Source organism: Amphiura filiformis, chromosome 20 (genome assembly GCF_039555335.1).
Source record: "Amphiura filiformis chromosome 20, Afil_fr2py, whole genome shotgun sequence".
In the NCBI taxonomy this organism is placed as follows: domain Eukaryota; kingdom Metazoa; phylum Echinodermata; class Ophiuroidea; order Amphilepidida; family Amphiuridae; genus Amphiura; species Amphiura filiformis.
In genome coordinates, this window is record NC_092647.1 from 39638356 (window position 1) to 39653945 (window position 15590).

General features: G+C 35.7%; 2 protein-coding genes across 3 annotated transcripts in view; both read right to left on the reverse strand.

Moving 5' to 3' along the window:
• LOC140142900 (aminopeptidase N-like) overlaps positions 1-15590 on the reverse strand; it is a 61373-nt gene that overhangs the window by 6683 nt on the left and 39100 nt on the right. Inside the window, 1 exon segment of the mRNA XM_072164923.1 lies at positions 12894-13034. Within this exon segment, the coding sequence (XP_072021024.1) occupies positions 12894-13034 (141 nt within the window).
• On the reverse strand, positions 34-4733 carry LOC140142899 (uncharacterized). 2 transcript variants are annotated; one of them, XM_072164922.1, is made up of 2 exons: positions 3259-4733; positions 34-1595 (listed from the first exon to the last, which is right to left on the reverse strand). In XM_072164922.1, exon 1 carries the CDS (start codon positions 4658-4660, stop codon positions 3425-3427), a length of 1236 nt encoding a protein of 411 aa, XP_072021023.1. In that variant the 5' UTR covers positions 4661-4733; the 3' UTR covers positions 34-1595; positions 3259-3424. The 2 variants fall into 2 exon arrangements, with proteins under 2 accessions (XP_072021023.1, XP_072021022.1); XM_072164921.1 differs by having other exon boundaries at positions 3255-4733.

Here is a 15590-nt window from a genome sequence, read left to right on the forward strand (position 1 = left end):
TTTCAGAAATTCGGAAATTTTATCCAACACAAAATAGGAAGATTAAACGAGAACTTACCTTAGTTCGAAGTTTGATCCTTATTTTATGAAGATATGGTGAGTGGAGGAATAAAATGAGAATAGAAACACCGCGTGCGAATCAGCCTTGAAAGTAATGAGGCTAGCTTGATAATAATAATATAAAAACCAAACGGGTCACCTCACAAAAGGTGTGTTGTCTTGCTTATTGCATATTTATGAAGACTTGGGTATGGGAGGGAGGGCATTTTATTCCTCCACTCACCATATCTTCATAAAATAAGGATCAAACTTCGAACTAAGGTAAGTTCTCGTTTAATCTTCCTATTTTATTTCGATATACGTGTCGAAATAAAAGGAGACTTTAAAGCAAGTCTAGCCTCATAGCACAACAACAAACTGAAAACAATGGTAAGTTTTCACCAACAACAAGTCTTTAATCATACATGCAAAAGTACATCAGAGTATTGTCCTTCTTGGACAACTTGTAATATCAACCATTACCAATTTTTTGCTTGTTTATACACAATACATGTTTACTTTTTAATAAACTTAGTAAGAGCCTTGGGCTACTTGTAGAATGTAGAGTTTCTTTGTTTTCTTTACGTGTCTTACTCCAACACAGCATTAGCAAATTCACTTTGTTTCACAACAGGCTTATTGTAATGTTGCTGGAAAGTTTTTTCCCCAGACCATCCTGCTGCAGCTAGTATATCTGTAATAGGTACATGTCTAGAGTTTGCCGCAGAACAAGATGCTGCTCGTGTTGAATGTGACTTGAATACCTCTATATTGACACCTGCTGCTTTCATAGTACGTTTTATCCAGCCTGAAATAGTGTCCTTAGTAACTTTAACATGTGGCTTTCTAAAACTAATCAGCAATTGCTGCTCATCTCCTCTTAAACTTTTAGTAACCTTAATATAGTGCTGTAGCACTGAAAGCACACATACACGTTTATCTACATTATATGATTTGAACTCAATTTTCATTCCTACATTACCAGGCCTAGATTGATTAAGCAATTTTGAGCAATAAAATGTTATGTCGTTACTGTGAACCACCATGTCTTCTAAATTTAACATGTGAAGTGTCTGTACTCTTTGCCCTGTAGTCAATGCCATCAGCATTGTAAGTTTGAATGTCAAATCTCTCAAACGCAATTGATTGGTTGGATGTAGAGATTTCAAATAATTCAACACAATTGTGACATCCCAAACTTCCCTGTATCTTGGTAATGTAGGACGAATTTGAAATACACCCTTAATAAATCTTGTTATTAAGGGATGAGTACCAGCTGTGTGAGCTCCTGGTATAATAAGAAAAGTAGATAGTGCACACCTACATGTATTCATAGCACTATAACTTAAATTGAAATTGCTGAACTGTTCAGTAAGAAAACTGAGAACAGGGCCTACACCCGATTGCATAGGATTAGTGCCCCATCTACTGCAAAAGTCAAGCCATCTTGTAATATACACATGGTACTGTTTAGCTGTCGAGGGTCGCCATGATTGCTCAATAATGAGCAACGCCTCCTGCGGAACTCCTTGCTCTTGCAATGATCTCCGGACAATCTGCAACACAAAAGGCGTAATTTATGAGTGAGTGGGTGTTTTACCCCTGATATGGGCTGAGAGATGACACCTTTGGGCAAGAGAATGGGCTGGGCAACCAGCATGTGCAATACTTTAGCAAACCATGGCTGAGTAGGCCATTTAGGGAGTATAATAATGCCTTCTGCTTTTTCCATTTCTATTTTCTGGAGGCAAGTATAGATCAAACAAAATGGAGGGAAAGCATAAAAGAAAGAATTTCCCCAATTGACTGTAAATGCATCAGTCGCTGCACCACTGCCATAACTCCTTTGCCAAAGCATTGCACCCAGTTGAACGAGTACCCCCCATATTATTGATGTAAGTCACCGCTGTTTGGTTGTCACATTTAACATGAACATGTTTGTTTTTCATTTGTTTACAAAATGCTCGCACTGTAAAAAATGCAGCTAGCAACTCCATGGTGTTAATGCCTGACGACTCAAACAACTGCTGTTCCTGGGCATTCCATTTACCACCAATCTCATCAATACCATTTGTACCACCCCATCCTAAGCCACTGGCATCACTTTCAATCTGTATATCTGCATTAGGTACCTGAACCTGTGCCCTAGTTGTTTCCTGATCAATGTTGCAAATCCACCAATCCAGATCATTTCTAGCAGATTGTCCCAAAACAGTTTTTGCCTCAAAATTACCAGCATTATGCTTGAGAGATACAATTTTGGTAATTTCCAAAGCTCTGTAATGCAGTTGGGCATATTGAACTGCAGGGGATGCTGCGACTATTTTCCCAACAACTTCAGCTATTTGTCTAATACTTGGTTTTTGTTTACGCAAGAGTTCAATACACCTGTTCTTAATATCAAGTCTCTTGTCTCCTGTTAATGACACTGTCATGTCACTTGAGTTTATCACAAAGCCTAGGAATTTAATTTGTTGTGTTGGCTCAAATATTGATTTTCTTGGGTGAATAATAAACCCCAGCTTAGACAAGACATTGGCTGTGTGGTGCACTGCCTGTTCTGCTTCCTGTTTTGATGGAGCAATAATGAGGGTATCATCTATGTACCCAACAATACAGTAACCTAGGCTCCTCAATTTGGAAAAAGGTGGTTTTAACACCTTGGTAAATAGCCTTGGAGCTGAGGAAAGTCCATTTGGTAGAGCTTTATACTGATATAAAACACCATTCCAAAGAAATTTCAGGTATTTCCTATGCTGTTTTGATATGGGTACTGAATAATAGGCATCTTTGAGGTCGATTGAAGCCATGTAGCAATCATGAGAAATTAGCTTTCTTGCAACTTCAAATGTATCCATTTTAAAGTGCTGATAGGTCAAGTATTTATTTAATTGGGATAGATCTAGTATCATACGTCTACCTCCGTCCTTTTGGGACGTGAAAAATATTTGACCAAAAATCACCCTCTTCTGGTTGAGTACGTTCAATCACATCCTTCCGTAATAAGGATTTCACTTCCTCATCAATTGCATTTGTTTCCATTTCTGACAAATTATATGGATGTGGCTTAACAGTTTGATAAGGGGGCAATTCTTTAAAATCTAATCTATAGCCTTTAACTGCCTCTATAATCGAAGGATCCGATGTATATTTATACCATTCAGATACACATGACTTCAATCGACCACCTACTATATTTGCATCACTGCACTCACCTACCTCTGCAGGTTTTACTACTGGCTTGGTCTGGTTTGAGTAGAGGGTGCTTTCCCTCTGTTGTACAGTTTCTGGGGAGGCAATGTCTGGCGCCACTGCGGTTGCTGATATCCCTGACGGTACAGCGGTTGCTGGCGGTAAGGTGCCTGCATCTGGGGTGATATGTTCCCTAAAAAGGTCCAGGGCGATACTGTCCCCTTCTCTGATGAAAGTTGGATTGGTGCATGCCTTGCGTAGAATAGGGGTGGAATCTTGGATTCTTCCCGAAAGTCTTATATGGCTTCCCCTGTTTTGTGCACATCATGACAGCTTTTTTCTCCTCTGTAATATCTTTCACATTACGTTGGAGATCATCTCCAAACAAGAAATCTGACCCAGTTTGAGTCTGGCACAGGTGGCCATAGGCCGGGTTTAACTGAGGTTTAATGTGGTCCTTTCGAGCATTGCTCAGTTCATAGTTGGCGTTGCACAGTAGTGCAACCACCTCTTCCAGCTCTGATGTAAGCTTGTCATCTCCAATGGAGCGCATAAGAGCACATATTCCACCAGTTAAAGAATTCTGGATTCTTTGTAAGCGTATGTCAAATGCACGTGTCTTAGGAGTCATTGATGCCCAAATGGGCGGATTTACCTTGGGCGATTTAAGCCGAGACAGGTTGGAGGGTGCGATATGTTTTGCAAGTAACTCTGCGATCTTGTTTTCTTTCAGTTTCATCTCCAACATGGTATTGATCTCTGTTGTCAATTCCCCATTAAGAGGAGGCCCCACCTCCGCAACATCGGCAAATTTCCTTGCAAAGCCTGTGGGCTTTGCTGCTGGAGTGGGTGTATCTTTAGACACGTTTTGTTTCTCAGACTCTTTCACCAAGTCACTAATAGTGCTCAGCACCTGCACCTGCTCATTTAGTTCCTCTGGGGCAGCAATCGCACCAGTGCTATCATCATAAGCATGAGTTTCACTCATAGCGTCACTAGTCATATCCATGACATCATGTTCACCCCCGCCATAATATCCATAATTTGGATAAGCATTTTCACACTGTTCACCGCTCATTGAGTCGGAGTCATGGTACATATACTGCATATTACTATTGCTAGCATATTCTTTCTCTATCTTGTCAATTCTGGCTGTAAATTCAGCCTTTTGCTCACGTGAATCTCTATGCATCTGGATCAAGAGTTTCTCAATTGAACCCAGTCTATCAGTTTCAGTATCACCAGTCTTAGAACTAGTATTGCCCTGGGGCTGCTGTTTGCCTGGCTTCTTTTTAGGCACAGCCGAAGGAACTGGCAAATCTTTTTTGCTTGTTTTGCCCTCACCACGTGTAGAGCTATGCTTGTTGGCAGCTGCCGATTGTATCGACGCTGACTTAGGCGACATACCTGTCGAATTCTGCTCCGCCATTCTCACGTGCGATAAAAGTGGATGAAAATGATCCTATTTCGCCGTGATAGCGTAAACTATATAAATATCGGCTCTCCGACAATGTCAAATGTTTCTCTGATTCGCACGCGGTGTTTCTATTCTCCTTTTATTTCGACACGTATATCGAAATAAAACTCTAATTCAATCTCTTTAAATCCGCCATTTTAGGCTTACTCACTACATTATGAACACCATAATGTAAACTCATGGAAAGCACAATTTATGTCAAAAGCATTTAACACCATCTCCCGACACACCCGAATAAATATTTAACCCGTGCGGTTTATGCAGACACCTTTTGGATTAGTCTTGGCAATTCGTGAAGAAATATTCCATGCCTAATGTCAAGCCTGTAAGTCGTTAAGGAGACCTAAATCTAGGAAAAACATGTTACTTAATGTGATGTTTTAAATATTGGTCGATTATACATATCTTAGCAATCTTTAATGTCTAAAGGTATATGAATAATTGTACGCCACCGATGTTTTGGATTATGTTACATATTTATGCACAATCATACACATCAGTTGTTTGATACACACATTGACACAATTGAATAAGAATTTTGATTCAGGATCTTTATTGACGTATCATAAATTGCATAAAAACACAAAAACGAAAGAAAATACCGTATGAGAGGAAAATTAGACAATAGAGGATTAAGACAGAATAAGGCAAGAGAGAGGAGAGATGTGTTGAGGGAGAGAAAGAAGCAGAGAGAAGGATGTAGACAAATAGACACAGTATTCATGATTAGAAGTATTTACATTAGGTTATGTAAAAAAATAACATTAACTGATCATTTTAATCTGAAAGAATTAACAAAAAGGAGATTTAATATAATTATTATTTATAATACAAATAGTTGTACACCTACTCGTTAGGAGATAAACGAAATACCTTAAACCCTATAATACATATTTTTATTATTCCAGAATGCACGTTTCAAAATGACGTTAATTGACAAGCTTGCTTCTTCAAAGGCAACATTGTATCTTCTTAGAAAGCCCAGGATTTATAGTTGTATGCACTTATATAACATTCATTTATAACATATAAGGTAGCTCCTATGTTGTCTTTTGATGTGGCAGTCTTGTCGATAATCACTGAAAGCTGGGTAGCAGTCATTTTGATACAGCATGTATAGCCAAAGGACCTGTATTTGACCTACTCTTATAGGCATGGTAAATATATTGCAAAGGAAAGCTCTTAAAACAGTGAGCTCATGCTTATACGCTCATGTATGTTCATCCATTTCAAAGAATTTAAAACTGTAAAATTAGCAGTAACCCAGCAAACACAAAACAAACGTTTTCGAAACCATTCGCAAAAGTTTAAAACGTATTTGTACAATTTATATAGGGGTACATAAATGGTACCAAAATGTTTTAATAGCATTAAAAACATTTTTGAAATCTTGATGATAATATTTTTTTCATACACAAAGCTGTAACACGTCCTCATGACCTTTATATAAACCGACATTCGTTATTAACAAAAACGTTTGTAAAGCAAAAATGTTTTTGATGGGAATCTTCCTAATTTCCAATAAAGTTGACAAACATTGTAAGTTCCTACAGCACACGTCTCACTGTATTGCCCTTTGTCCTATTACTTTAATAATATTATTTGTACAATTGTCATGTAGATGTAGCAAAGCTATTGAGGTTTGTTTATATCCAAACAACATGAAAACAGCAGTGGGTCATGTTCCAAACGGTCACTTGAGTAAAAAAAAAGTGATTTTGATATCGATTAATCTTTCAGAAATCCTATGATTATTTTACAAGTTCCCTTAGACATCTACTGGTCTTCCAGCCATTGCGCAACTTCTTCAGCATTCTCCTGCATCCATTTGATGTTAATTTTAGTTTTCTCAATGGCCTGATCATAAGCACGTGTTGCAGAACCAAAGTCTCTGCCTACTCCAAATTCTATCAGCTGTGAATAGAGAACATAGAGATGAATTATACTTACTGATGCGTACAAAAACGGTTGAACATAGCTACATTGTTTTTGTTTTGTTTTTTAATAAGATTTCTATGTTTTGTGTATTGAGCGCAATTAGCCTTTTCGAGATATGGCGTACATGATAGGAGCGCGGTCTTTAACATGAGTAAAATCCGGCGAATTCAAAAGACTTTAACCATTTCATGCAGGGCCATCCTATTGTGTCCGCCATATCTCGAAAAGGCTAATTGTGAACAATACGGCTGCTAACAAAGTCAGCAAGTTTACATCAGAGAGAAACTCTAAACGGTTTGCTGCTGAAAATATGGCAGCTCCATTTCTTTGTAAACTGATAAGACCCACTTAGTTCATGAGTTAGCAGCCTGCACAACCGATTCTTTTGTTTGGCAAGGCTCACTCAGTCATTTAATGAGGCAATACAAACGATCGAATTTGGTGTTGAAATGAGCTAAATTTTTAGTTACACCTTTTCGATGTAAAATTAATTTTCTCGGCCAAATGAAAAGCAATCATTTTCATTTTTCAGTAAATGTCAGGAAAACTTGTAGTGCTTGATACTGTATTTTTTTTCAAATTCTAGTGTTAAACTTAGGCGTGAAATTTAGTCATTTAGTGTAAGATTTTCGATTTTGATAGGCTTAAACTCTGTCCGCGAGCCTTTTTTTGGATCAACCTTTTAGCTTTTCAAAGTAAGATAGTTCGCTAATGAAGGATTTTTCCCAACTTTCTAACGCACATCACCGTGAGCGATATATCATAGTTTTGTCAGAATGTGCGTTTTCATTTCACTATTTTAACTGCCGGCTGACCATTTTTCAAAATCAACGAGTGAAATCTAAGGCTAATACTAGCATTGTGGATCGATATCCCTGGGTTTAATAGGAATACCGGCATGGCTACAGTGTTGCTAGAACTTCAATATAGCAAAGAAATTCCCAGGCCTATAGCGCTCCTACTGATCATGTTTAACCAGAACACTCAATTGGGGATTTGGGCTACCAAATCGCTGGTCGGGCAATTTGCTTTCAATGGAAAATTGACCTGGATAAACAACAAAGGAAATATCGACTATTTCTGTTGGTTGCTCTCGAGATAAAAGTAATGAGTTAGACATTTTCGGAGTATGAAGGGAAAAAGGGTAAAATAAAAACGGAAATTCTAACAAAACTATAATATATAGACCCACACGATGTGCTTTACAGAGGTGGGAAATATCTTTCTTTAGCAAACTATATTAGTTTGAGACGCTAAAAATGAATTCCGTAAAAAGCTCGCGTGCGAACTGAAGGCCTATAAAAATCAAAAATATCACACTAAAAGACACAATTTGATGCTTAATTTTAACACCAGGATTTGTAAAAATATATATATCCAAGCACCAAGTTTTTAACTGACATTACTGAAGAAAAAAAAAATATTGCTTTATATTTGACCGAGAAAATTAATTTCATAGCAAAAAGGTGTATCTCTGAATTGTGCTGATTTTAACATGTATCGATCGACTTTCAGCGCGACTAAGCATTTCTAAAGAATCGGTTGTCCAGGCTGCTAACTGCACTAGGGTTAGATCTAACCTTGCAATGAATAACAACAAGGTAATAGTTAATGGAAGTTATATAAAGGGCATAAAATTACGTTTTAATATATAATATTCATGAAACATTTTGAAAATGTGCTGCGAAATATTCTAACATTATGTTAATGCTAAACAATGTTTGCAAAAACATTATGCTAGAACATTTTGAAAAGTTGTTGTAATGTTTTTTCATATGAAACGTTTTAGAAATGTTTTCATGGCCTTTATATAACCTGGCTTTTAAATATTATTAAAACGTTATGACCAAAACCAAAACGCGTCTATAACACGTTTTAACGTTTAAATATTTTTTTTGTATTTTCTGGGATGTCATAATAGTAGCAATAACTACAATTACTGTATTACAAATATTAAAGGAAAGCAATTTGAATTTTTAACATTATTTTGAATGACTTAAAATTTACTATTTCGATAAAAACTTGGGTTCAATTAAAAACGCCGTTTTGCAACAAACCTGTAAGAATACAATTATGACTAATGTGCCCAAAACATTTATCCATTCTACCTATTCTACGATTTCTACCAATATTATTGTTAGTTTGTGCAGAGAAGATGTAATAAAGAGGAGGTTGATCAAGCTTTCCTCAAACAAAATATGTGTGAGACCGCTCACTCAAAGTAAATGATGAATCACCCTATTTAGCTGCTTTACAATAGAATACCACAATAGGGTTTGAACCCGGGATGGGTGTGATACACAAGTTGCAGCTAACTGCTTTTAGGGATAGGTCAGTGTGTGCATGTCATCATGCCATACACACCATGCATGCAGACCCTGTCATCTTGTCAGATTTCAGATAAAATATGACTGAAGTTCCATGGCAAATTATAATTTTTGCTACTTGTTGCCACTTTCAGACTCTATTCTTTATGATAAAGAATGTTATCAATTATCAGAATATCTTTATTAGGTTGGCAGGAAATGAAAGGAAAATACATAAAATAATAAAATAGAAATGATCAACAATCATCACCTCTCTAAAAATTTCTTCTTTAGAAATTTATATATTTACAAATAACGGTGGATTTGGGGGAAATTTTACAGCACTCGATTTCTTTCTTGTATTATCCACATGTGGTATTCCATCCAAGCAGCAGGTCCTTAACACACGCGTTTCATACTTTTTTAACAAATTCTCTATAGAAACATTGGAAATATTTTCAATTCTGAAGTGAAAATTGGTCAACCATGGGCGGTCACACACATAACATCATAGGATATTTCAAGTGGATGTCTAACTACTTGAGAATAAAGGACTATGAATAGATGCGACAGGATTACCTACGGGATTATCTCAAGGATATAATTCCGTTGACCCTCCTCTTTATTACATCTTCTCTGGTTTGTGGTAGAGCTTCACTAATAACAAAATATTAATAATACCAACACCTATGCTTTCTGAAAAGTGTTTACAGGAATTTGTTAATATCAAAAGAATCCACCAACTACTTGATTTGATGATAATGGTACACTGATTAAGATTGTGTAAGAGGTTCACCATGGGATGTTTACTTGTGTAATAGGTGTACCATGGAAGGTTTACTTGTGTAATTCGCCAGCGAAGTGGTTACATAACTCCTTGGTTATTGGACCGCGCACCTTTTGGAAATAATTACACTTTTATTATTGACTGAATGTCCAGATGAATGGAAACATTGATGAACAGAATCCACCACCTAATATTCCTAACACCATCTAATTTCTATCTAACAAAAACTATTAAAATGTGACACGATCAAGGGAAATGAGTCGGATGTCGCTAATATTGATTTTGAGAAAGAAAGAAAGTAAGTGTCAAAATTTGTATCGACATGAGGTTTTCAGTTTCAGAAAGCTCTAAATGTCCTCTTTAAAAACATAATTTGTAAAACTCATTTTCGACCAGGGTCGACATGTGACTCATTCCCCTTGATCATGTCACAAATAGCAGGAGTTGGTAAGACTTTTTATCCAAGGATGTCTGTGATTTATTGGAATTAATGGTATATGTAGGAAAGTATTATGTAGGAAATTAGAAAAAGTAGAATATTTCGCCAAAATATTAACATGAATGATATGTTAATCAAAAACAAGAAGACGAACGGACAATGTAACATGGATTAAACATCTTAAAATGAGCTTTTCCCACGATTCAAGCACGCAGATTATAAACACAGGGCGGTGCTTTAGTCTGTCACGCTGTAGTGAACCCGCTATATGAGGTGGAGGAATCGCCCTGGAGGAGGAAATGTCCAAATTTGTCACTTTTGAAACTCAAGTATCTCTCAAATGCGTATAACCTTTGGGATTAAGTCGTATCGTGTCGAATGAGGTATCAAAATACGCAGAACAAAATTCTTCATCTATCGACCACTTGTTAAAGTTTAAAGAAATATTCGTTTCACATAGATATCCTTAGATGTCATCCTACACATTTAAAGCCAAAACAAAAGTTATATTACCCCTTTCCGACCGCTCCAAAAATCTAGAGTCGCGTTTTTTGTATTTTCATACATTAAGTATCATATAATTCCTAACATTGAATTTTCCAGTTTGTCATTCGTACCGCGCAAGTATGATATCTTCCAAAAACGTGCTTGTGATTCTGCAGCTTTAAGGGTAATACAACTTTTTATCGGCAAAAGAATACATTACAACAAACAATGATAGGCCTTATGTAGCTTAATTACGCTGAGCAACTCATAATATGTACCATTTCTGTTTATAAAAAAGTATGCGTTCGAATTAATTTTACATTGCATTTTATTCCATTATTCACGTTGCTCAGGGTTACCAAACCACACCATAAGGCCTCTGGAATGCTTGAGTATTCGCAGGAGAAGTAGTGATGTAACAGGATTAATTTCCATAGCGGTAGGTGAAAAATATGAATGTATTGCCCTGCACTATAATTAGGTTGCAGTCGTCACCCGTCATGTCTGTGTATTGTACAATCATAGATTGAGTACAATACTGCTCTTTTCAATGACACTGCTAACATGACTAATCTAACAAGTGGCAGTGAAACGTGTATGGACTCAGCATAATGTGATAGAATTACGATCTTGGTCTTTATGACTATTCTTTGATAATCAATTATTGTGCGATGCAGAGTTACAGCGTATGTCTAGTGCAGGGCAATATATTCAAATATTGGTGTCACATATCGCTATGTAATTAATCATAATTATTGCATCACTACTTCTACAGCGAATAGTAACATAACATTTAATGATGCAATAATAAGATTTAGAGAAATCAGACACTCACCTGTTCCAAATCAAACTCGGTATTAAAATGTTGTGTAACATCATTAATGAGGTTACCAAATGAAAAAGAACTGCCTCCGAAACTGTAGAATTGTAAATTCAATATCTTGATAATGTTAACAAAAGTTTTCCAACAACAAATAGGCGAATTGTTAGTTATAAAGATTAAATTTTCAAAGAAATCGAATTACGCGTAAGTGATAAAAATATATCAAATACAAATATTCGCAGGTAACCCACGGTGGCCACCATAACTAAACCATCAAGTATCTAATACACAGGTGATGGAGTAATGGTAATGGGGTAGAAACTTTTCCCGGCAAAATCACCAACATAACATATAGCTAAATTATTACACATTGTCAGATTCTTCGTTTTTCATAATGTTATCAAAAGAATATTTGTGAAAACTGAAAGTTGTCAATGGAAAACTGCAGATATCCGAATAAAGATGCAGCAAACACCACCCACTACTGTCTAGAAGCTGAATGTGTTGCATCGATGTGTTTGAGGGGTAGGCGTGGAATGGGTTTATTGGTTTGAGTATAATACTGTTTAGCAGTGTTATACGTGTCAATGCGTTTACCATGTTATATTCGATATATTTGTCAATTGCAATCAACCTTGACGAGGTAAACTTTGCTAAATGACATCACATATATTCAACGATCAGATCAATTTTCTTATAATTATATGTAATAAATGGATGACATTTACGTAGCTTTGTTTATATTTATTATGTATGATAAAACTACGTCCTTAAACAATCCGTTTTCATTATGTGATGACATTTGCTATCAACGAGGAAAGCACATTAAGACATCGTTATAATATTGTAAGCAAAATAATTAAGGAACCAGTTATGTTAACCCCTTGTATTATCATAAAAAGACATTAATATCATAATTGGAACATCATGTGCATCCAATAGCTACATCTTTTAGCTCGAATTTAAGACCTCGTTCGTTGCAATCGTTCAAAAAATAAAGACACGACGATCCAAAAACCCAAGAAAGATGCAAATTTAAAAGTTGCAATTTCATCCGTTGCATGCCCTATTGATTTGTAAAGCGTTCTCAAACAAGAGATCTAGCGCCGTGCTTTCATTGATCAGCACATTAAAACTAGCGTCGTGCTCTAATTGATTAGACTTTTGATTTCATTTCTGCCTTAGGTTTTAGATCACCATTTCTTTAATTATCAACCAATCTCAACAAATAAGGTATTAAATCAGAGCTAAATTATGCAGGTATTGTTAGTTTATATTTTGACATATTTGTTTTTGTTTAGGATATAAAAGGGTGAACATAACTGGTACCTTAATTATTTTGCATACTGTATAGCTGTAGGGGGAAAACTTTTTAGAATTATTAAAAACTTTGATAATTCACTTACTCTTCACGTAGTTTGTCCCAGTTAGCTCTAGTAAAGTCCCATGCTAGCGCCCGTCCTACATAATTGTCTGCTGTATAACGGATAACATAGGTGGCGTCTTGCCGGCGGACAACGCTATCATCAAAGGCTAATTCTAGATATCTGCAAGAAATACATACAACATAAGGTTGAATTATATTGCCCGATCAAATCTAGAACACCAATAACTATAGGTATCCTAATATTGTTGTGGTCACATTTACAGTAAGTTAATCATTACATGTTAAAATGACAATTTACTGCATTCGATTGTTCACTGGCATAGGGTTAACTTTTTATAAATGTTACCTCTTTATGTCTGGCTTACTTAACGTTGATCCACATCAATTGTTTTTAGCATCAATTTGTTTGATCACTGTTGATTAAATTGTTTCTCATAAATGACCGAAAGTCCTTCAATTCAATGTTGACGTGTCTACAATAACATTTAATGATATGTTCGTGACCAAAGACAATTTAATTTAATAAATAAAGCCTAGATTTCACTGTCACGATGGTACTCAATGGTATACAAGTAGTCAGCCGTATATCAATTTGGTCATCAATCTAAAATATTAAGGTGGTGCTTCATGTAGTTCACAGAGAGCCATGCTTTTCGAAAATTGATGAACGGATATAAGAACATTTTGTGATAAACATGTGCTTTCGTACAGCATTCCAGTTAAAACGTACGATTTTCATACAAAACAGATTTTTTATTTTCCACAAAAATGCTAGTTTGCACCATCAAATAATGTCCTCCTAATGAAGTAGGATAGAACAAGTCCCAATTTCATTCGAAAGCCTTCAATTATCTTTAATTGAGCACAATTTCACCTTACCTTCACACAGAGACGTTAAAACATTATAATCGTGCAAAAACATTGAGGGCGTCATTGTGAGCAAATGACACAATATTACTTAAATTACTAACTTACCATGCAATACCAATATAATATTGAGAATGTTTGTGCTCTTTAAGGTGGTACTACACCCCCTGATAAATGCTGTGACTAATTTTGCATTTTTCTCAAAAAGTAACTACACACTGGTAAAAAAGGTAATGTATATTATAGGGGCAAGAAGTGGTTCATTATATATGTGAAGAAACGAGGTAAATAATAGCGGTATCTCTTTTCTTATCATAAATAACGTTCCGCTTGTCTTGAGTCACTGAAATTCCAGTGAAGTAACTGGATTCCTTGCCCCTATAATTTACATATCTTTTATTACCAGTGTGTTATTATTTTTTGAGAAAATTACAAAAATTAAAATTAGTCACAAATTTATCAAGTGGTACAGTAGTACCACCTTAAAGCTTTTGAAAAATGAGACGGCGAGACAGACAAACATATAGAGACGAAGACATTAGAGCAGCTTGGATAGAGATAATAAGAGAACGACCGCCAGACACAGTGAAAGAAAGATACGTAGAGAGAAAGAGTAAAGAAACTATTGACGATATTGTTTATAGGTGACATGGTCTTCTCTATGGAGGCCAAAGGCGGCAAATTTGAAATTGAGATAAAGGTAAAAATATGGAATAAAAAAAAAAGAAATTACATAAGAAAAAAAAATTACAACCATCACAAATCTTCATAACTTTAGAACAAGTATGCCAGACCTTTTGGTGTTTTGAGTATGTGTGTATAAAGTAAATAATAACGAGAGCTAATTGTAAGAATATGAGGGTGCACATATATTATGACGTCATAGTACCGTTACATAAGGGATGTTGGTACTTATTTTGGTATCGCTGGACCGATGGCTATCCATTGGAACCAAACTGAGCAGCATATGGTTTTTAGTATAGAAATTCAGAAGGGAGATTGTCCTCCACCCCAAGCGTATTTCCAAAAATAAGATAACTTTGTAAGCTTTTGTTAGACGAAAGTTAGAATAATGTTGTGTACATATGACAGTCTATAAAATCGAATTGATAAATTCGAATTAAACAATTCATTGATGTTAGCACTGGGTAGTAGCCATTACTGCCAGTAGATAGGAAGTCTAGATTCTAGAAAGTTTACCTCAACGCTGTGGGTGGTCTTCCTGTACTTTTGAATAAGACAGCAGTAACCTTGGCCAATTTGCAGACCAAAATTTTGGATTTTTCAGATTTTTGTGAGAAGTTTGTGAGAGCATAACAAGACTATCCGTTGATGGATTTTTATTTCCGTCGATAAATAGTTTTTTAATTCAGTTTTTCATAGCATATTGAAAAGGCAGAGACCCCTGTTATACTAAATTAGCTAGGTAAGCTTTGGGTAAACTTGATGAAAATTATCATAAAAGTGCCTATTCTTTTGTGTATGTACGGTCCATCACCTGCCACTTGGTAGTCTTGTAATATGTCTAAGGGCGCTGCCCATGGCTACCCAGCAAACACAAAATGTTTTAAAGAAAACGTTTAAATGTCGGGTTATATAAAAGGTATAAAACGTTTTAATAACATTCCAAAAACATTTTTGAAAACCTGATATAAAACATTCTAAACAGAATGTTATTTTTGGGTTGAAAAATATTTTGCGAAAAATGTTTGCCCAAAATATTTGCAATAACGTTTTAAATACGTTTTTATGACCTTTATATAACCCGACATTTAAATGTTATTAAAACATTTTGAAGAAAACATTTTAAGAACATTTCTGTGTTTACTGGGGGCAAATATTTTAACAT